The 23,526-nt window shown below is 47.4% G+C and overlaps 1 protein-coding gene across 1 annotated transcript in view; it reads right to left on the minus strand.

Annotated features, from left to right (window-relative positions):
• LOC143369360 (uncharacterized) overlaps positions 1–23,526 on the minus strand; it is a 43,006-nt gene that overhangs the window by 10,394 nt on the left and 9,086 nt on the right. Inside the window, exon 2 of the mRNA XM_076813197.1 lies at positions 4,315–4,771. Within this exon, the coding sequence (XP_076669312.1) occupies positions 4,315–4,540 (226 nt within the window). The 5' untranslated portion in view covers positions 4,541–4,771. The remainder of the gene's footprint in view (positions 1–4,314; positions 4,772–23,526) is intronic.

Genomic DNA, 23,526 nt, shown 5'->3' on the forward strand with positions numbered 1-23,526 from the left:
GGCGTGTCTAAGAAACCCGATTATGCTGGCCGCGTTTGTTATTAACGATAAGATGCGGGTACGCGTGTGAGATAATAAATAAGCGAGATAACGCGAGAAAATTCTGTATCGGAGAGCCCGTCGAATTAGAAAATGGAAATTAATATCAATTACGCCGCTAGACCGGCACAATCAGATACAGATAGCGCGGTGTAATTATTCGGTAAATTAGCTGGCTACTCGCCGCGGCGCCATTCATCAAAACGGTTAAGTCGCCGAGATTGAACCATAAATTACGCGTTTCTGGCGAACATCGTGGAATCGAAGGAGAATCGAAGCCGGCGAGGCGGCAAACTCGTTCCACGAAGGCGGCGCGACGGTTACTTCGTTATTCATAGAATACGAGATGCGACGGTAGCGAAATTCGAAGGCGACGAGGATCGAGGGAAAGTGAATACGGGCCGCGAAGGGAATCGAAAATTAATTAAAAGCTAAAATGCGAATAGGCTGCTAGACGGTGCAGGACGTAGGCGGGGGGGATGGATTATTCAGGGGACCGTGGGATGATAGCACGTGCCATTGCCTTTCGGAGAGGGAATTCTAAAAGGCCATCAGCTACGAAAACATTTGGTCGACTTTGCGTTTACAGTGTGACCTCCGCGAAATCGCTGCACCAAAGTAGATAACCGCAGGGAGGTCAGAGTTTGCCTTTCACGCCTTCGGAATTGCCAATTGCGGCAGGACATTGTCGTCCAACGAGCGATCGTTCCCTGCACAAGACCAACGTCAGACTAAAGGGACGGCATCGTTGAACCTGAGAACGATACACCTGCCACCGCGCAGGGCCGCGCAAGAAGTTTAGAGCGCGTAGAACGAACGGAAGGAGACGCGTGTGGCCTTCGGATCTAGTCGGTGTTACGCCGGTAATCTAGCGGAGAGGAGCATAAGTAAGTAACGAAATACCAACACACATCTGGGACAAGCGAATAATCGGATAAGCTTCGTGTTACCGTCTTCCAACCGATGCCTTTTTCCATCGCTTCCTCTTAGACGGTTCCTCAGCTCCACCTACTTCGGGCAACCTGCTTATACCGATCTTAAAAGGCGAAGACTGCGTGTGCCGGAAGGGAAGTAGGTGCACCTTCCCCCGGAAAGCGATCAATAGAAGAACGAGGAATCAACGACCCACTCTGATCGATGCATAGGAACGACTTTCAGAAGACAGGAACAAGTCATACGTAGAAGCGGAGAAGAGGTGGGACGTATCGATATCGTTGTACGTGATATTTCACTCAGCCTCGAGTGTTTATCCTGCAATTAGGAGCGGACCTGTATTTGGACCCCTCCTTTGGGGCTTCGGGGACGACACCATCCACCTACTCAATTTACTCGCGGCACGCGCCGATCCACGCGAACTCTTCCTGCCGCGATTCCGAATAAGATTTCTCCCCGGTGCTCTCGCGCGTGCTTGTTTAGCCGGACGTTTTGTGGCCACTTGGTAACGACGTTGGGCGCACGTGCTACCGCCACGTGCCGCCCTTAACCTGACTCCCGAATTGAGTGATTGGAATTCTATCGAGCTGACAAGCTCGCCGATCAAACGTCGCGTTGCTACTGGACTATAAATTTCTCTCGGGCTAATTAGCACCGGCCAAAGTAGGCGAGCTAAAAGGAATCGTTCCTCCCTTACTCCTCTACCGTCGTTCGGAGTAAAGAATCAGAGGCGTAGATGTTTACGCGTCGCGATCCCACCGGGAGCCAGGAGGAAGTTAAGTGGACGGGCAATTTCTCTGCGACAACAAATAGTAGTAGTCGAGTGAGAAAAGGGCGAGGCATGTGACGCGATTCCCACGTACCCGCTGACACTCGCAGTGTCCCCGAGCACCGGGGCAGAATCCTCGGCGCGTTAACGACAACGTTTCAACACGCCTCCCCTTTGGCACCCTCCGTTCCGCCCGGGGCTACTGCTTCTTTTTTCCCGGCCCCCGATAGCACGACCCCCTCGTGCGATTGCATAATAAAATAAATACTGACATACGACGCGCCCGAGCGTTCTCCCCGACACGGACTGTCTCTTCCCGCGCACGCGACTGTAACATCGTTTCTCGTAACACGATCGCTTCGACCTTAACGGGCCGCATCGACGTTCCTCGAGGCTTCCTCGAGGTCGCGCGTAGTCGTCTCGCGAAGTTTCATCTCCGTTTTAATTTTGTGATTTCACGCGATGGGGGCCTCGCCTTCGTGTATTATGCATTTCGGGAATAAAAGAGTCGATTCCGTCGGCAGTTCGCGACCGACGAAATAATTCAAACTCGGCCGCGACGGCGACGTTTACTTGATAAACGAACGTAAAAGCCCTTCGCTCGTTCTCGCGGTCCTCCAGGCCGCTTCCGTTCTCCGGCTGCCTCTTTCGTAGGGGCGCGCACGGAGCCAGAGGCGCACGGCTCGTTCCTCTCTCGTTCCACGGCTTTTCGTGTAGCGGATACGCCTACAACGGATAGGCGGCTGGACGTGGATACGTAGGGACCTAACGGACAGATCCGTGTTTCCATGGAAACCCACCTATCTGCGTTGGTTGGACCTATAGTGCCTGCTGCCACCCTGATAAGCGGCTTACTCTCATGGTTCTCTCTACTCTTCTTCGCTGGGGCATTCTGCCCCCTCATCCCACCCCCTCGTCGCCGCTCCACTCCCCCTTTCTCTGCCGCCTCTCTGGGCCCCTTTCAAACCGCCGCGAAAAAGACGACGACACGGAGAGAAGGTACGCGTATCTATACCGGGCTCTTCCGGTTTTAACCAACAAACTGCCTGCGCAGCGACGGACTCTCGAAACGAAGAAAGCCGCGCGAACGCAACTTCCATGTCAGAGACCCATCTTGGAAATTAAAAGATCGCGACTGGCACGTTTACGCGAGTTCCAAGCTGGGAAATAATCTTCCATTTTCAAGCTCATCTCTCGCCCTTCGATTTTCACGCGGCAGAAAGCTTTTTCCGTTCTTTTTTTTCGCGGATCGGCCACTTGATCGATGCCCTCGCGTTAATGGTTCCTACCTTCCTTTTTTCTGCATCGCGCCGCGTTTTTTAACCGAACACGTATTGCGGTATTCGTGCAAAGCTCTGTGCAAAAGGATCTTGAAAATACACGGTGGGATCCACTGTTTTTTACCGACTCGTAAACAAACAAAAACACTTTGCACGTGGCGCTGGGAAATCCGTTTAAAGCCATGTTTTCCTATTTCATTGTCGCGCATAGTGGAATAAACGGTGGCCGGAGGAGTGGAAGAATGAAACTTGACCGAAAGCGTTTGTCGGGAAGGAGGAGACGTTGCGAGCGGAAATATCTCGCGGATCAAAGAAGCAGCGTTCAATTCTGGCTGCGTAGGAATCTGACTTTATAATACCCATTATGTTCGGGCGGATATCGCGTTGGACGTGAGCCCATGGCGCGGAACTCACGGGGAACTTATTTGCCTTGGATCGGTCCAGATGTATGCGGAATTTTCGAATGAAAAATTCTGCCGATGCTTTAAAGGCAACGTCGAAGAGAAATGCATTCGAGCGCCTGCCACGGAATGATACAAGCTGACTATAGGTAAGAAGCCCCGAGTTTACTTCGGCCTCGTATGGCTTCAGTCGATGCATCGATTTGCATGACAATCAATAATAGCTAGTATGGCGGACGGGACGCAATACTTTTGCTGGGAGATAACACGCCGCGCGATTCGCGAAATTCCTGATACGTGCATCATCCGCCGAACAATAAGATGCAGAGCTTAAAAGTAAACAACGGAAAATATTCGAGACTATTAAATAAAGTGATCGAATGCCAGTATAGTCCGGCTGATCTAGCGCTCGTGATAAATGTAATGCTCCCTTTAAACTTCCCACATTGCACGAGAAGCAGTCTAAACTGCGCCCGAAGTAATTCATACGTAAATTTAAAGCTGAACGCGTAACACGCGGGTCTACTTCCGCCGACGAAAATAAAAGTGTCTATAGCTAAGTACGTGCATACTTCATATTCATATAAAATCCATAAAGCAATTGGAACAGTATCGGTATCTACTCCGCTCGTGAAAGCCATGGGACAAAGCGAACTACGTACAGCCTCAATAAAAAGAAGGATGATTTACAATAGGTCATCAACTGCGCAGCTACCGCCACCTCACGACCCCGCCTGCACGCTTTTACCTGCGCGGCCATGTCAATAGCCCTTGTTTATTACCCGCCGCAACCCTTGAACTGTTGGCGCGGCGCGCGTAATCCTCCGAAGCGTCGGCGCCAAGGCGGCCCAACAATGCTGCATGCGTATTTGAAAGAAGTAAGAAGACAAACCTTGCGGGAATGCCGCGAGTCCATGCTCCAGAGGATGGGGGTGCGGATGACCGTGCGTCGCGAGGGCGAAGGGTGATGGTAGACCAGGATGTGGTGCCCCAGGGTGCGAGTGAGAGTGTGGATGTGGATGAGTACCAACCCCCATCGCTGGATGACTGTGGTGGTGGTACTGAGGACTACCGGTCGGGGCGCAAGTCGCTCCCGCCGCCTTCAGGTACCCCGCCATGTAGCCCGCGAGGCAAGCCAGCTCACCCGCCACAGCTGCACCCTTATCACGCTCCCTTATCTCCTGACCTCCGCCCTCCTCCGCTGTCCACCAGCTGTTCTGCTCCCGATGATTGGTCTGGCTCGATTGCAAAGATAGCTTCGCGTTGCTCTCTGACAGTTTTGTCGCCGGCCCCTCTGGCACCGACACGTTGCTGTTTCGCGTGCAATCGTATCCTTGGTACTCCTCCACCTGTAACCACAATAGAGACGTCACGATTAACCGCGCATCCTCGTATTTCCTCCTCACTTAATGTTTAAAGCGTCAAGGGAACTACGGTGCGTATCGACGGAGGGCAATCTTTCCGAATTCCTCGCCACAATAACGGCCCAGTAGGTACTATTCCTAGCGTGGATCGTACAAACTGTAAGAACGTGAGATTCGGAAGGTAACGTTCCTCGTCGCCCTGACCGCGCACAATGAAGAAATTAGCATTCCTTTTAAGCCCGGGAAAGTTTGCCACAATGGACGCGAACGCGAAAGAAGCCGCCCCTATTGTCGCCGACGACAATTTTCCAGGGGATAGACACGCGTATACTAGCCCCTTTCCGTCTCTCCTAACCCGTGGAGACTTCAACGCGGAAAATTGCGCTCTTTTCACCGGACTTCCTGTCACGCGGTGGTCTCTAAACTATATCGCTGTAATACCATCGGTGGAATTAAATTCGTTGAGGCTACGTACCAAGTTCTGGGTCGGCTCGCCGTAACCAAGATATTCAGACATTCACTCGCGTAAATCCAGAACTATAATCGTACGATTGTCACACGTCTGTCACAGCACATAATCCAAACTATCACAGTCACTGCGGGTCTCGGTGTACTGGGCAATGCGAAGCTGCACAGGAGAATTGCCTTAATCGCGGCGCACCGACGGCTCTGCGCGCCAAGTCCCGCAAACTGCACGTTGCGACAAACAACCCGGTTGTGCCAAGCACGAATACTTGATGCCCCGCGTAGGGATTCGGTCAAACTGTGACCTACCCCCACTGCGGCATCCCTAAATAGTTTTCCGGACCCTGCCTCAGTCCCTTCCCGAAAACGGGGGTGGGGATTTCGGAGTGGGCCGGCAGAAGTGGGGATTCGTACGAATGGCCACCCATGGGGGCCCTTTTCAGAACCCGGCAAGCCCGGTACGGTGGCCTCGAAAAACCTACGAATACGAGCCGACTAACCTTAGTTTCAGATCCACCCACAGTGTCCGATTTTCCTATCGCACTAAGCTTCTCGATTATTTATCAGAATCCTGAGAGGCGACCTCCCCGGAATTTGATTTATCCAACGCGCAGATGAACCCTCGAATGCTTGTTTAACATCGCTGGAAAGTGGGTTAATGGCGCGATTAGACCCGCAAAATTAACGCGGACAGAGAGAGGGAGGGAGAGAGAGAGAGGTGCACGCGTAAGAGCTGAATCGGAGCTGAGTAGCGGCGCGTGCTAAACCGGAAGAAAGCGTAGGGTAGCGGGGACCATGCAAAAGAGTCGGCTTATCCGAAAAACTTAACTTCCCGCTAGGCGCTAAACGGCTAAATAAACTTCCAAGTTTTTATCCGGTCAACGGACCATGGGCAGAGGGAGATGCGACGCGCCTGAAAAAGATGGGACGAGGAGAGAGGAGAAGAGACGAGATGAGAGGTCGCCGATGCACGTTGGTAGGTATGTTTACACGGGGGCATTATGGCGGATAATGTTTGTTATAGGCGTCTATGCTCTAGAGCCAGGAGAGGCGAGACTATCCGACGTTAAAAGGCCAGCCTGGTCGATCCGCTTACGGCGGATGAGGCTCAAATTGAGTGAGAGTGAACTCTCGTACAACGAGTCGCACAGCCATCGCACATGTCCTCGTCAACACACCGCGCGCACTTGTGCACACATACCTTCCTAATCTCAGTGGCATCTCGCGATTATTTTGGCAATGGCCAGCGCGCGTCAAGTAATGGGTCAATTGGTACGAAACACAAAGGGAAAGCGAGAGGGAGCACGTCGCGACAGGATACATTTATATAATATTCACATATATGCAAAAGCTTTTTCCTAAACATTTGCGCAACGCTCACGATACGCTCTGATATTAAACTGCAACGATAAATATTTTGCTTCGCCGGGGGAAAAATATTCTGATCCAACGCGCGCAAGTGTTCACAGACGATTATGTATTTTTACAAGCACCCTCGCGGAGAGATCGTTAAAACGGTTTCCTATCCGTTGGGGGTACGTAAAAAAAAAAGAAGAAAAGAAAAACACGTAGGTAGGTACGTCTTGCTGGGGAAATCGTGATGGTGACGTCGAAGCAAGTGTCAGCTGTGCTCCCGCAGAACCCTTTATCCTCTACCTGCGCCACAGGCATACGGTGCCCTCATCAAGGAATTAATAACACTTTACGCAGACCCTTTCTTCGCTGGCTATTGTTCTTTTCAGACAGCGCGACACAGTTGCGATTTGCCCGGGGACTATGGCCACTGTCTAAGGAGTACCTCGCTTTGGGAAAACCCTTAAACGGTTGCCTATTCAAGCGGGCATTGTCCGTTAACGCCCTTCTTGGTATTAACTAACCACGGTAAACATTACAGGGTGTCGGTGACCGGTCTCCGAGAACTCGCACGGTTAATACCTTGTATAGCTACCTGCGGACTTCTGATCTGCCAGCATCCGCGCCACGCGATCCGAACCTTTCACAGAATCGCCCTTTCCTTGGTACCAATTCCGCCATAAATATGTCGAGATTAAAGCATGCATAATGTATCGCGGAAGTAATGGGTTAAAGGACAACGATTTTCCTTTCCAGAGGAGCCTTTGTATACAATTCTGGCATTCAATTCGGGGATTTCACGTCTTCAAACATCTACAGTACTTCCGTGCAGCTAATTGCTGTAATTAAATGGCAACAATGTAGTTCTAATCGGTACACAGTGTTACGTTCATTTAAAATTCGCGCAACACATTGCCGCAGCAGGTAGGGCGGGCGAGCTAATCCACTGACCACCGAAAAACAAGTTTTTACCTGTAGCTTGGTATTTCCCATAGCAGCAAATAACGAGCGAAAAATAAGTGGGAAATATAAGAAATGAATATGAATATTTTCGTTCCAGAACTTATAATCACATGGATAGCGGTATACGGCAGAAGTTTGTTAGGTATTTGTTAATCTAATGAGAAGATTTAATTTCGCTCGAAATAGTAAATCGGCTGTATAAACTGAAATTTCTCGTATTTTCAGGAAGAAAAACGAAATTTCATAGCTACGCGACATTAGTTTCGAAGAAGATTCGCGCTTTCTCGATCCTCCTCCGCCGCGCTGGGCACCTTTTTACCCGACTGCGGCACGCAAAGGAGGGTATTGTGTTTACCAGCCTATGTCCAGATGTTACGCTCTAGAGCCTCTACGGATACACTGATCTGTGGACAAATGAGGTGTCTTTAGAATTGTCTTGACCTTCCGAATGCCCTACGATATATAATTTTCCAAAATTGTGGGATAGAAATAAAAAAAGTGGGTAGGACTCGCAATTAGTGACCTGGATCCGAGGAAAGTTCTTAAAAACCCTCACGGCAGTGTTTCCCTTAACGAATTAAACAGGCGGCGGCCCTTGCCGTACAATATTTCTATACATCATTAAAAAGAAAAAAATAAAAAAAAATTAAACAAATTTTAAAAACCCGACTGCTTAAAAAGCGAACTAAAGTGACAAGACTTAATTTATTTACACCTTAAGATTTAATTTATTTATACATAGTATATTATTTATCATAAATAGGATAATAATAAGATGACAATTTAAATTAACTCAATTGCCTGCAGTCGGGGGCCTTAAATCTTTTGGTGCTCTTCTATCCCAAGCATGTACCGCAATGACTAAAGAATGTGCTTCAAGTTTGTAAAACAAAGAGATGGACGACATCAATGCAAATTCCTGCCTATATAGTGACATTTCAACTTCAGCGTATTTAGTGAATTATATGTTTCTCTTTGTCCGCGTGGGAAATACTGTTAGCGTTATTAATATCCCATCAAATCTAATTAGTGCGAACAGCGATACATAATATATTTATTAAGACAATATGTAATTTTTTCGAATGTAATTACACCAAAAGATTTAAGGCCCCCGACTGCAGGTAATTGAGTTAATTTAAATCGTCATCTTATTATTATCCTATTTATGATAAATAACATACTATGTTTAAATAAATTAAATCTTGTTTTTGTCATTTTATTTCGCTTTTTAAGCAGTCAGATTTTTTAAATTTGTTAAATTTTTTTTGCAGCAATTATACGAAGAATGCGACATCTTGGCAGTGTTCTGATGGAGGGGGAGCAGTCATTGGAGTCGGCTCCTTCCGAAGAGTGCATATTGGTAAACCTGTCGCCAACCGCCAGTTCCTCCTTTCCCTTATATCTTTGTTTTTTACCGGAATTATCGCGCATCGAATGCCCTCTTCGCCCCCAAAGGATAGCCGGACTACCGAGGAATGTGTGCATCAGTTTTGGAAATTATATTAATTTGTGAGTATTAAAAGGAAAAATTCGCCGCAGTGCAGTGGGCGAGTCCATTCCTCCGCGTCCCGATCAAAGTTTTCGTCTTATCTTATATTTACGGGCAGTCATCGTTATGCTTGACCAAAATTCTAGCAAAACTTGTTCTATGCACCGGTTCGACGTGTTTCCTAACGCTAATTTGACTACACGGCGCGTTAATTGCAGTAAATTAATGCTAACGGTCGTTGGGCTGGACGAGGGGGGCGAGGGGAAGGAGGTGTGCGCCGCGATTTTCGGAACGTGGAATGATCGAAAACGCGGGAGAAAACAAGATGGCGTTAGTGCAACAGTGACGCAGTGCGGAACAAAGGCCTGTCTCGTTTCGGAGTGATCGTGCAAGTGAAGTGAACTCACTGGAATTATAGATACCGTGCATGGATACATGGATATAGCAGCAGCCTGTCAAAGGTCAACGATCATCGATCCTGGGCTGTGAATCTCCGAGAAACCGGCTACCTGACGATCCAGCGACCCGATGTCACTGACCACCCCGAGAGCATCAGGCCAACGTAAGTAGAAAAGCAAAACCCTCGAAATTGGTTATGCGTAGTGACATGCTACGAAAATACGAGCAGAAAAGTCACGAGAACACATCTTGCATGGAGCGGTAAAAAAGCTGCGAGATTAGGGCGTAATGACCGTGGCATCCGCAGGATGTCACTACGCGCCTCACTATATTCTGTATACCAGGCTAGCGCGTGTGTGTAGTTCGTAGTGTGTCGTTCCTACAGCATTCCTATTTACCGTTACGATTACACAGGCTGAACGATATTCGACCAGGCATTATGACCGTGACTCGTGTATCGTGTGATTTCTATACATGACACTCGAATATTGTAAATATTCAGATGAAAGTTATTTCCATGAAGTAGGTAGATAGATGGAACTCCTGTAACACGTGGTGTCCCGTAGCGGGTAATGCAGCTGCAAACCGTTTGCTAGGAAAATAAATGTTCCGTAGTAAGACTGTTCGAGTAATCGAATATTCCAGTAGCTTGAAGTTCGGACCGAGCCGAACCGAGTACCCGTAAAAATCGAATGGCTCGATTTTTTCGAGTGGCTCGATAGAATCGGGCGGCCCGAAAGAAACGAGAAACTCGAATTTTCTCGAACGGACCGACTGTGTCGAGTAACTTGAAGCTTGAACGTTTCGGGCAACACGAATGTTTCGAATATTTTAGGTTACGAAGAAAAACGTAAGAAGAAAAGAAAGCTAATATAAAGAGAAGTGTATGAATACGTTCGTAAATACACAAAAAAATGAAAGCTTTGAATTTAGTACTTATTTTCAAAAGTTACAGAATATTTTCATTTACAGCTTACATTTTAATTATTCGCATTACTTATCGAGAACCATTATTTACATTCCCGTAGATAAACGTAACCTAGAATACTCGAAACATTTGTATTGCCCGAAACGTTCACGCGTCAAGGTACTCGACACGGTCTGCTCGAAAATTTCAATCCGCTCCAAGTGCATTCGAGCCGCTTAAAATAATTAAAGCTTCTCGATTCTTTCGGGCGCTCAGTTCTTTCGAGCCGCTCGAAAAAATTCGAGCTACTCGGTTTTATCGAGCCGCTCGGTTCTTTCGAGCCACTCGTTTTTTAAGGGCACTTGGCTCGGCTCGCTTTTTCCGAGTACTCGAACAGCCTTATTCTGTAGCCTGACCCTTATGCCCGTACTTGCAAAGTCTTATTAAGCTCACGCGTTCTAATATGAATTGCCGAAGTTTACGACTGTCGCGAACATTTTATCCTCGATCGCGCCAGAAGTTACGAGACGCTCTGTAATTTGTTAATCTTTTCCCTCCGTGTCGATCTCCGTCCGCGGATCATACTCGCGGCTCGAAATCGTCGAGCCCCGCGAACGAACGAGCATGTACCGCGGTATGCAGGTACTACTAGAAGAAAAATTTTAGTACACAAAGTGCCTACGACTCGCCCGAGAAAGATAGACGTCGCATGGGCAAGTTTGCGCAGGCCTCTCGGCGCGAGAGGTGGCAGGGAGGTAAAAAATCTATATAAAGATGAAAAGAGGAAACCCGGACGGGGTGGTTTGCTCGAAGAGGGAGCCTGGAGAGAAAGAGACAGAGAGGCGTGTATCGAGTTTGCGCGTTTTATTCCTCCTCCTGTGTTCAGGCTCCGCCCTGATGTTTTCCCTCCTCCAGCTTCCCTATTCGCCCTTCGATCTCTCCTGGACCGTAAAAGGGACTCTGCGTCCTCGTCGCCTCTTAGATTCGCACTAGGTTAAAGCTACATTTATTTCTAGAGTTTCCTGTTTTTTTTCCCTCCTTTCTTTCTACCTTCTTTTTTTTAGGAGGGGTGAGTAGCGCTGTTTCGAAAAATCACCTTGTCCCGCGGGCGCAATAAACGAGTTATATTAGGGTGCCTGTAGTATTCCCCGCAATCGACTCTAGCCCTCGTTCCCAGGGCTTTTACAGCCGCGATGATTACGGTGAGGAAAGTAATTCCGTGGGGTACTAAGATCTTCATTAGCCCCCTTTACCACCGCTCGCCCGTATCGCCGTGAAATTTCTTCGAGTCTCGTGTTCGAAGTAGCGGGCTGGTTAACCAGCCCCGCTACCAAGCCCTTACCGATCCTTTACGATAGGAAATCCAAGCGCACTCTCGGGCCACCCGTGGAGCGATAAACAAATCGATCCAGCCAGTTCCTGGGTAACTCGTTCGTACGCGAAATCCTCGTTGCGATTCGCTTCCGTAACACGGTTTCCACACTCCCGTAGCCGTGCGATCGTTAACGCACAGCTCTGGATTCACGGGAGCGTGAGGAAATGAAAATTGATGATCAATAAAGCGGCTGTTAGCTCGGGGCGTGGAGTATACGGGATTGAGATATTCGTTACGAATGAGATTTTATAGGTAGTCGCAACCGAAAGTAATTCCTCGCCGCGTTAGACCGCTCGCGATCGTCTTCGGCGTAACGCGCCTCATCTCCCGCGACTTCATTACTTTCACTCGAATTCCAATGGCGTACGCGCGTAACCGGTTTACAAAGGACGGGCACGCGGATCATCTCTCGGGCGCTGCGCACACTCCGCCCCGTTCCGCGTGTCGATTCCAAATTCCACAGATATCCTCGATGTGGACCGTGGCGCGGCGTGCGAAAAGCGTGTGGATCGGGTTCGTTACACCGGTACGGCGGGGCGCGGGGGACGGCGGACGAATATAAATTCCACCGCGACCAGCCCAGAACTCTAGTTCCAAGGGAATAAAAATTAAGAAGAAGGAGGGACGGCGATGCAGCCGGTAGGGGGGGAGGAGAGAGAAGGCGACTCCACGTCGCTTTTGTCGTCCCCGTGATACCGCGAACCGGACATCTTTCTCGCTCCTCTTCCCTCCGCGGTGGCGGTGGTTGGTGCGCGTATCTCTGCCCTCCCCACGGCCGGTCGCAGTCAGTGTCTTGGCGGAGGCACATAAGGGGGCAGGCACACCGGCGGTAAATAATAAATGATCCGCGGTCGCGTAGCGTGCGTCGCGCTGGGCCCCTGGATAGGGCCAACACACGCACCGCGTCGGACGTTAAATACAGTTGCGTATTTACGACGGGCTGCGGGGAAAGAGATGGAACCGATCGGTCGCGGAAGAGTAAAAACCACGAGAAAGCCACCGGGTGGAAGGGGCCCCGGCCTTCCTCGACGAATTTATAGAGGAGAAATTAGGAGGTTTATAGAAGCTGTGCGCGGTAGCTAACCGTAGATCATCATTAGAGGCCCAACTGGGCTGCTATGTGCGGATACATATGTGCCGTGGCAGCCACATATTTACCGGCGTGCCACGGCACACCGATCCGCCGCGCCGTTTCACCCGCTTCCATCCGCCTCGACCTCCGTTTCTACCAGCCTCCAGCCTCTCTTTTTCGAGCGCGTGTGCCTTCTCGATCAAGTCCCACCGCGAGGGGGGCGGCTAGGCCGAATATTTCCCCCTGGATGCGTTCTGCTAGATATTTCTCAAGCAGTAGGGTAAACTCGGGTAAGTTCGTGGTACAGGTTACTCCGTGATAGTTTTTCATTTATATGTAACTCTAAATTGCCTGACTCAATTTAGATGGTACGAACACTAACACAGAGTTTCTATAAGGATTTTGTAAAAAAGACGAACATCTGCAGCAATCTACAGCTACGATAATGAATGATATCAATTAGGGAAAAGTCGATATAAGAATTGATTCTGGTACCGTTTCGGAACCGATATAGAACCGAAAAAATAACGGTTATGGAACTGATATGAAAAGGGAAATAGGAATCGTAACCGAAACAAATGATTAGTTGGAAATTTCGGTTCTTCGTAACAGTTATTTGGAATAAAAGTTCTCCATAACCGTTTTAATCAGAACCTTTATATAATAGTTTTAAACAGTTATTTTCGGAACCGTTTCAAGCCCTGGTTATTTTTGGTTATGAAAAGTGATTAAATTCTTATTTTTCGCGTGCCTGAGACTGCGTTTCTGATTGCGCTGTTTGAGAAATTTTGATGGTCAATACCAGAAACAATGTTTCCTTACGTCTCAGATATCTAAAATCATGAAACGATTGATTATGCACTAAATAACAATAATATAAAATAATATAAAATAATATAAGATTATATAAGATAATATAAGATAATATAAGATAATATAAAATAATATAAGATAATATAAAATAATATAAAATAATGTAAAATAATGTAAAATAATGTAAAATAATCTAAAATCATTTAAAGTAATGTAACATAATATAAAATAATTTAAGATAATATAAGATAATATAAAATAATATAAAATAATATAAAATAATGTAAAATAATGTAAAATCATTTAAAATAATATAAAATAATATAAAAAAAAGTAGCTGACCATATCATGGGCTAGCCAGAACTATCACGGAGTTACCAGAGTACTATCACAGAGTAACCAGAGTATGTCATGACAATTTCATTTGGTATATTTTCAATTAAATATACTTAGTAAATTTCTGTTAACCTATTATTTGTTTCTCCGATGTCTGACCTATCATTATATCGTAGACTCACTTTCAGAATATGTAAATATCAGCAGTTAATAGACAGATTCTAAAACTATCACGGACTTACCCGAGTTTACCCGAGTTTACCCTATATTCAGCGTTTGCATCTTCGTGCAACTTTTCAGCGAGTGTAGTACCTGCTCGTTGAAATTAACGAGAACGTCTTAATCAGCGTAGGTTTCTTACGCGCTATCTAATTATAAAACAAGAAATGCCATTTTCCAAATGAACGGACCACGGTCGATGAAGGGGTGCACAAAGAGCTAAGTGCTTTATAACAGCCTACCGGGAAGGTCAGGTAATAACCAGGAAAGGTCGCGTTTCGCGTGGAGCGTACAGTACTTCCAAGCCGATCTTTCGAACCGCAGACACTCGAGTTTTGTTTCCCCGTCAAACTTTCGCGGCAGCAACGTATATTAATGATCCTATCCCGCGAAAGAAGAGAATAGATCGCTCCGGCGTATCGGCGGGTCTCGCAAAAAGCAAGTGAAAGGCGGACGATCCGCAAAATCGTGCTTAGGAAACTTTAATTGGAGTCGCTTTAATGCCAGCGAGCGAACAGCCCGTCGTGAAATATTATATAACGGCTTAGGTACCTAAGCACAAGTGTTCCTCGCGCGGTTGCGCCGGAATCTCCAGGATACTCGAACGAAACTCTCCGATTATCCTTACATCGGCGGATCTGTTCGCCCTCCGCGGACAAATTTGATGCTTCATTGATTAGGGAAATCGTCGAGAGGGTTGAGAAGTGGGCGGCGCCGTGAACGCCCCTCGTCGCGCGTGTGCGTATATTATTCTAATTAGAGTTATCGTTATAGTTATGCAAAATGTGGCAATTACTGCGGTATGCCTCTCAACGTTTCCGCGAACGAGGCCGACCTTTCGAACGCTGCTTTCGGGTTAATGGCTTCGCACCACGCCCCTAAAACGCCTCCCAAACCCTAGCTTCCCCGTGGATCCCAATATCGCTCGAACCCGGGAATAAAAGGTCTCGGCCGGATTTATAGCCCGATCTTACGCGTTGCAGCGTTTCGATAAAATTTCTCCACTAGCGTTATCGGTTTCTCCAATTCCGCTTTAATCGCGGCCCCGGGCTCCGCTCGTCTGCCTCGAACGGTAGGGCAGGAACGATTCGGTTCAGAAGTTGGTCTACGGAGGAGAAAATGTCGGTTCTCTGGGGCGGCGATTAACGAAAGGAAACAGGTTGCAGTTTGTTGCATCCCCGGTGGAAAACCGATGGCTCCGTGTCAGTGGTGCGTGCGTGTAACACATATAGAAGTACCTGGCCGGCGGTCCGAGGATGGTCTGCCGCAGAAACAGTTAAATCTCTCGTGGTGGTAGCAAACACCATCAGTGCTAAGCCACAAATCCTGGCTTAACCCGAGCCTATGAATTGAATTGGTTAAAGCCCGCGTTAAACTGGGTTCTCTGCTGCGCGCAGTCAGCAAGAAGAGCCCTGCATCGTCTTTCTTCCCTCGTTCCTAGCCACTGCTTCTTCGTTTCAACCCCCTTGTCCGTGAGCGCAGCCCTTCGGCTCCTGTTCGGTGTCGTCTTCTTTTCTCCGTCCGGGACAACGTCTAATTGGCAAAGCCAAAAGATTCCCCGAGATCTGGCTCGGATTAGCTCGGCGGCTAGCATGTACACACCTATTTGCTTCCAAATACACGACTAAAATATTGTTCGACGGGCTTCCCGTGTCAGAATAAACGTATCTCCGGCAATAAGGGTTAAAGCTTCTCGTTGACGATCCCTTAAGTATCGCCGGCTTTCAATGGCCGCGGCTCTTTGTGGATCTTTAACCTGCGCCGTGTCCACTATTATGCGAGGCTCGTTTCCAAATACGCGGCCTGCCGGTTTAAAGAGCTGCCGACCGATCTACAGATCACCCACTCGAGCAAGCTGCTCCGCCACTATTTAGCTACCGCTCTGTCGACGAATCGCATACAGTTACAGTAACATTTACTAATAGGCAGTGGCGCACCCAGAGGTGGTTTTATTCTTTAAATAAATTTTTGTAATCACCTAATGAATTTTATTGAATTTGCATTAAAAATATTTACATCAGTACAACTCGGCTGAAGTAATTCGAGATCTTTGTAAAAAGAAAAATGAACTCGATTTTATTCTTTAAATAAATTTGTATAATCACCTAATGAATTGTATTGAATTTGCATTAAAAATATTTACATCAGCACAACTCGGCTGAAGTAATTCGAGATCTTTGTAAAAAGAAGAAAGAACTCGATTTTATTCTTTAAATAAATTTGTATAATCACCCAATGAATTGTATTGCATTTGCATTAAAAATATTTTTATCCCTTCGACTCGCTTTCCACCAGGATTAAATCCCGAGTGCGCCACTGACCAGACCAGAGCTCCTTCGTGATCGTAGAATTGCGCTCTCTTCGCCTCGTCTCGGACCTTACAGTCGCTTCGTCTCCCAATCGAGAATTGCCCGCGACGTGGTGCAAAGTAATATTTTTCTACCGACACGCCGGGCGTATTGTGTGTAAAATAAAAAAAAAGAAAGAGAAGAGCATACGGAGGTTCGCATTAGGGTGAAAAAGGGCAAGCCGTGTCGGAGGGTCTGTCCGCGCGGGGTGGCTCCTAAGCAAACCGCGTTCACTCGTCGATCATCGAGGCCTGGGTAAACACAGTTTACAGGGCCCGTACAAACGAAACGCCAAATTGTAACAAACTGATCTATAACTAAATTACACGGTCGCCCGTGTACGGCCCGTCTCCGCCAGCCTCTCCGGCCCTCTGCAGCTATATAAACACGTCAGCGGCGCATTGTGTCGGACTCGATCCGAGGACCGAAGTCTCCATTGTTGCATCGGCAGCGTTGAAAACGCGACGTGTCCCGGGCCTCCGTCTTCCCCATTCTACGCGTCCACCGCGCGCAGACGTGCACACAACGGCGCGATGTGGGCATGCACTCGGGCCAGAACGGCTAGGCGAATTTCGTTTCCGGGGCCCCAGCGTTCGCTTTCTTCTCCCGTTGCTTCTTCTGTGAGCACAGGTGCGCGACGCGACGCGATACGAAGCGTCTGGTAGGCGAGAGAAGCGTAGCTTTGGCCGCCCGCTGCGCGATCTCACGGTAAATCTCGATCGAGCCATTTCGAAGGATCATCGCCTCACAGAAGAAGGGAAGGAAGTTAAACGAGCGATCCAATGACTTCCGTCTTACTATCTAACGAGCTAGCTTCCTCCCTCTGCGTACTTTCCGGACTCCGCTCGAAGGAAGCCAGCAGGCTTTCCGTTCACTAGCGCAAACGGAAAGAAACAATGCCACTTTGGATTAACTCGAAACCGGAGTAATCGGGGAGTAACGGTGGCCTTAACCCCGAGCGATCGCTCCTCGGTCTCGCTTCGAGCTTCGACGCTGCACAGATGTTCGCCTGATCCGTTTAGGGGCGAATCAGTTAGCAACGCGGAAAATCCTGTTACCCGACGCGTGATTTTATTGTTTCCTCGCGAAGGAGGCCCGGAAGACTCCGCCCCGTCGTCGTCGCGGCCGACTTCGTCCTCGCGCCCGCTATCGAGCTGGTTAGTGTATCCTGGGAAATGACCGAGGAGGTCCAGTAACACAGCTTGGTATGCGATCGAGGAGAAAAAAGAGTCGAGCGTATCGTTAAAGTTTTACGACCGTTCGAACTATATCCGAGGCTCAGAGGCGCGAGCATTTATGATGACCCCTTGCGGGCTGCCACGGGCAATTTACACCGCGATTCGTTATAAATTACGAGGTGGAATGTAGGTTGGCACGGGGACGCGGCCGGCCGAAGAAAGGCGCTCGAAATTTGCGCATGAACGGAAAACGTGAAAGCTCCAGCTATCGGTCGTGTAATCCGAAAAACCGGGGCGTAATCTCGGTAATACCCTTACCCCGTCCTCCCCACGCTCCGGAGGGTGGTTTCCGCGTAGAGCGTAGCTTCTGAGCCAATAGGAGGATCGGAATCGACGGCATTCGACAAACGGCTAATCCTTCCTCTCCACCACCAGGAGACCCCATTAGGACGTCAATGACTTGTGGTAATTGGCAGTCTCCGCACTTGCTGCGATCACCCTCATTCCACGTGGTAACAGTGCGGGGTAATTTATGACTCCCCGAAATGTCCTTTGTCCGCCGAGTTCACGGCGAAACGAGTCCGCCGTAAGACAATGGAACGTGGCCCAGGCGTTACTACGTACCTATGCGCCGTCAACCCTCGTCAAATAGTCGTCGACCTTAATGATTCAGTGCGCCTCCTGGAAACCGTTAAACTCCGCGCCCGGGGCGATCGTAAACAATTGCCTAATTACAAATCTGACAATGTGCATTGTGACGCCTTTAACTCGTTCAATAGCGCCTGGCAGTATCCGGTCTTTCGTGGAATCGGAACGTGCGTCAATTATGGAGTAGGAGCCATTGTGCTGGAGACTTGTCTCTACCCTTCGATTCCACAGCCGGAAGGGATGAGGCGCCTAGGTAGCGAGGGTAGAGTCGTGGATTAGTATTCTAACGTGGCTGGCCGATGATTCGAGAGGGCGTAAGATAATCAGGAGCAAAGTGGGCCCCGATCGGGCGTATAAAGTTTCAAAAGAGTTGCACGCTTTGGAAGTTTGCTGGAGAGAGGTGAGGAGGGAGAGTTGGGGCGGGCGGGGCTAATAGAATTCCGTTTGCCCCGAAGTGACTTTTCTTGTAGGGATATATCTATCGTATTACAGGGCGACGCGTCTAGCGCTCGAAAAGTGGCGCGACTAAAAAGTTGACGAAGTCGAGGAACGGAGGGGAGGGCGGCCAGCAGTGACACGGCGGTGACGCGAGGTCTCGATCGAGACGCGGATGGTATATTGTATCGGAGCTGGGCACAATGTTCCGAGATATCCACCTGTCCAGGTGGTGGCTTGTGACATGGGGGCAACAGGTACTGGAGGAGCGAGGAAACGGGGCCAGCCGAAAGTTCTCGGGAAGGGTGGACGCCGCGCCACCCTCGGTCCGCCGACGCTATTTTACAAGATAGCTTTATGGGACGACGGAAGTCGAAGAGGAGAGGACCCACGGCCGCTCCTACCAATCGTGCTCCCCTGGCCGAGGCGTGTCTCGACTCTTTTAACCATTTGACACCGGCGACACGTAGAAGACATTCTGCGGGCGTCCCTCGTAGGCGCAGATTCCATCTCACGCGTCAACCTGTCCGGGCGTCTCATTTCTCGAAAGCTGACGGGGACGAGGTGGCCGTGGACGCGCGTTCGAGCGCTCCGCCGTCCCAACGTTCCTCCACACAAGAATTCTTTGCTTTCTAATCTAATCCGAACTCGATGCAACATAATAAGTACACCAGGAATTAGGTGCGTGATTCCCGTCTTGACGAACCTCTTCAAACGGACCGTTCGAAAGGTGGAATCGGGAGTCCGGTCGATTCGAATTCCAAAGAGACGGATGAACAGTGCGCACGAGAGAGAGAGAGAGAGAGAGAGCCCACTGCGTTAACAGATTTGCAAGAAATTGACGAGTGGAGGAGTCGCGATAGGGAGATGAATCGGGGGTTGACATTGCGGCCTATTTTCACGGTTGGTGGCAGCGGGCCATTGTACCGAGTAGGGCGTTTATGGGGTATTTGCGGGGGGGTTTCCTGCGCGCAAAGATTAGCACTCCCAATGGGATTAAACGGCCCTTTTCTCTCGGGCGTATATCTCGCCACGTGTGTGCATGCCCGTCGGACCGTTGCGTTGCGCTGCGGCCGCCGAAAGGGAAAGAAAACGCCGACTGGAAACGGTCCTCCGTAAGCGGACAGACTGCGCAAAGCCTTCATGGGGGGTTCCGCGACGCCCCTTGGGATCCTCTCCTATCTCCCTGTGTAGTTAATCACTGGCAAACGACTCGTTTATTGCTACCAAGTTACCTAATACCCGGGCCCCACCCTGGCCGCTAATTGAATACCGAGATTTTATCTAGAAAATAGGACCGCCGCAGCTCTGCGAGTATCTGCTCCCCGATAATTTCGATCCTCCCCCCCGTGAAATTTATTTTTTTTTCATCCGGATTCGATAACCGCGCCGAGTGAAATAGGGTCGGCAATATAATGGGGTGCGAGGCGAGGTAAAATAACGACAGATAGACGACGGCGGCGGAGGAATCGAGGAATAGAGGAATACCACATATATTACCCTGTGCCAGGTCGAAACAAGTGCACGAAGGGATTCATATTCCAGCCAGAAAACTATCCACGCGTCCGGTTCTCACGAAGTAAGGTCGAACCGGACAATAAAGCTGAGGGCGTAGGATTTATAGTCCCCGCTAGAAGGATGAATGGAAACCGAATGGATGCTCACCCTCTACTACCTCCTCTGCCTTACGACTTCTACCCCCGTACCACGTGAAATTAATTTATATTTCCTGCTCAAGGTGGCAAGTTGACCCTCGATCAGGTGGCTGGACCTCTCGCTCCGGCGCAAGTCCTCTTAAAGCCCGTAATATTATTCAGATTATCGGGTCGAACCTATGTCATTCAGGTCCTCGTCTACGCTTATCTAAGATCGCTTCGGCGATCCGTTCGCGACTCGATCTTTCATTCATAGGAATCTTAATCGGTCCCGAGAATTTCAATCGTTGGAGATTCACTTTTCTTTTCGCCCTTCTGCTGCGAGGCAACGGTATTTACAATCTCAACCCTACAAGGAACATAGGGTAATTGTGGGATAGTTGCCGCACCTCGCGCAAAATTGTCACCGTGTATAAATTTTGCAATGAAAATTTGTTCCAAGGATACATATTATTAGTCGAACATCTTGTCCTACTACTGGCATTAAAGATAATCAAAATTTTAATATTTGCCACCCTTCAAAAATTGAAACTGAAAACATCCATTTTTTAGGAGAGACGCCGCACGTGCGGGAATGGTGTCGCATTTCGAAGAAACGTTTAATTTTCCATTTAAACTTGTTAATTTCAACTTTTTATTTTAAAAAAATAGTAAAAGCAAAGTAAAATGAAACATCTTTTTTAATTTATACAGTTATAAAATACAATAAAATTGGAAAAATAAGTGCAGATATTATTTCTGTTTTTCTAAATTTAATTGTCTTTTCTTCTTTCTTCCACATTCATTACACATAAAATAAAAATAACATGTGAAAAAAGAGTAAAAAGCCCATAAATATGTTCGGATTATCAGATTTGTCATTAAAAAATAAATAATTATCTTGAGATATCACGGTATCTATTTGGAGACACTCTTTTTGTATTTTTAACATTAAAAGCATCATTTAGTCGACTTAAGTATCTTCCGATACAGTGCGCATAAAAGTGCGGCATCTATCCCAAATAGGAAGAGACGTCAAACTTTCGTATTTCCAAGTCCTATGTCGAATATGACCTATTTTGGCCGATAAATATTCCACAGAGTTCCTTTAACGTATTACAAAAATTATATCACGAAAAACTATGAATTTTTAATTACTACGATAGCAAAAATAAACTCGACGTATAACTATTGAGGCGAAGTGCGGTAGGCTTACCTAAAAAAATAGCAAAATCTTTAAAAGTAATAATGGAAACACGTTCTAGCTTATTAATCTAACCTAAACGAACAGCCTAAAGCAAATAAAATCGACAGTGTTGCATTTTATTACCGATAACCCTGAAATACCGAAGGTGCGGTGTCTCTCCCGCAATTACCCTAGTTGAAGGAATGGCACGAAAGGCACCTACTTTCATTCCGCGTATTCTAAACGTATCTTTCAGTCGTTACTAGAGGTCGTGGTTTTTCACGTGTATTTAAATATACGTGAACACGTGTCCTGTGTAACGTGTATCAAGAAATTAAAAGTCCGTGTTCTTAATACACGTGTAAGTACACGGATTATAAGTACACGTGTAGTTCTGTTCGCGGATACCCCTGTAGTATTTCTATTATACGTGTCACGTGTATTTAAATTGGTTCATCACGATTAATTTTGCGATTGCTTAGTTGGTATAGGGTAAACCATCCAGTAATTCACCGCATACCAGTGAATCACCATTAGGCAAAGAAATGTCAATTATAAATTTAAACATTATTATATGTTTATAAATGGAGTGCTGTTGCACTTTTAATATCCTGTATTTTTAGTTACCCGTATTAAGCAAACATTAATAAGTACAATTCTTATTAAAAGTATGCGGTCATTTACTGAGCTTCTACACGTTTTGCATTTTATTATTGTTTTTTATTTTAAATTACGATAAGAGTACTTAATTATTTTTATAGAAATTTCAAGGAAAATAAATTTAAATGCAATTTCAACAGATGTTTTGTTGTTATACATAAATATATTCAAGTATTAATCTCAAAGGTCCATAGATTCAACAATTCAGTCATTCACTGGTTGGTTTACCCTATCTCTTTTGTCTGTTTAGCATTATTGTGTGAATATCTGAGTATCTAAATATATTGTCCCGCTTTTGCCAAAACAAACTAATCTTCAGGGTACAGGTAACAATAATCAACACATAATCAAATTTCATAATAAAATTTAATCTATTAATTTTCTATTTCGGTACAAGAAAACTAAAGTATCGACATTTTCAGGTAATAAATTAAAAAAAGTAAATTATTTTAATAAAATAAAATTTCAGCCTGATGCAATGGATGTATGTAAGTATTTGCGTGCAGACTGCAGCGTCTCATATTTAGATCTGTGAGACCATTCGTGCAATGCTAAACAGACAAAAGAGATATACAAACTAAACAATCGCAAAATTAATCGTGACAAACTAATTTAAATATAAGTGCACACGTGTAACAGAAATACACGAGTATCCGTGAAATTAAATATTACACGGATTGAAGTTCGGATACGTTTACTACACGTGAAATAGGGACCTCTAGTCGTTACGTTCCGAAGAGGATACCGAGATTCGCCCTCGAATTCGATACATACTCGGAGGTCTCGAACCCCGTGCCTGTGGTCGTTTCTAGCCGCGTTTTCGGGAAAGGCGACGGACGTGAAAACGCTCGGCGAAGCGTTAAGTGATGCAAAGTACAAAAAGGTACATTGGTCCCATCTGCGAGAAGAAAGGGGGGTAGTAGCGTCTCCTCGGAAAGCAGGGGGAGGAAGGTTAAGTAGTAGGCTCGCACCGCAGGCGTCGCTCGTCAAGGGACGCGAGGTCCTCGAGATTGCATCTCCCTTCGAGTTTACATCGTTTTCCCACTAAAGGAACCGCAAGAACGTCCCGTAATCTCGGCTGGTCTCTTCCGCTAGGATTCCGCGCGAAAGAGCGCACCTTTTCAAACGCTTCTACCTACCGCCGGACCCCCAGCTACGTATTCTCCGGATTCCCGACTCTGAAAAGTTCTCAGCCAGCTGTTCCGCCTCGCGAAGCTGATTCGCGAGTCTCCAGTTCCATCGGCGATAACGACGTCTAAT

Source organism: Andrena cerasifolii, chromosome 5 (assembly GCF_050908995.1).
Source record: "Andrena cerasifolii isolate SP2316 chromosome 5, iyAndCera1_principal, whole genome shotgun sequence".
NCBI classification, from domain to species: domain Eukaryota; kingdom Metazoa; phylum Arthropoda; class Insecta; order Hymenoptera; family Andrenidae; genus Andrena; species Andrena cerasifolii.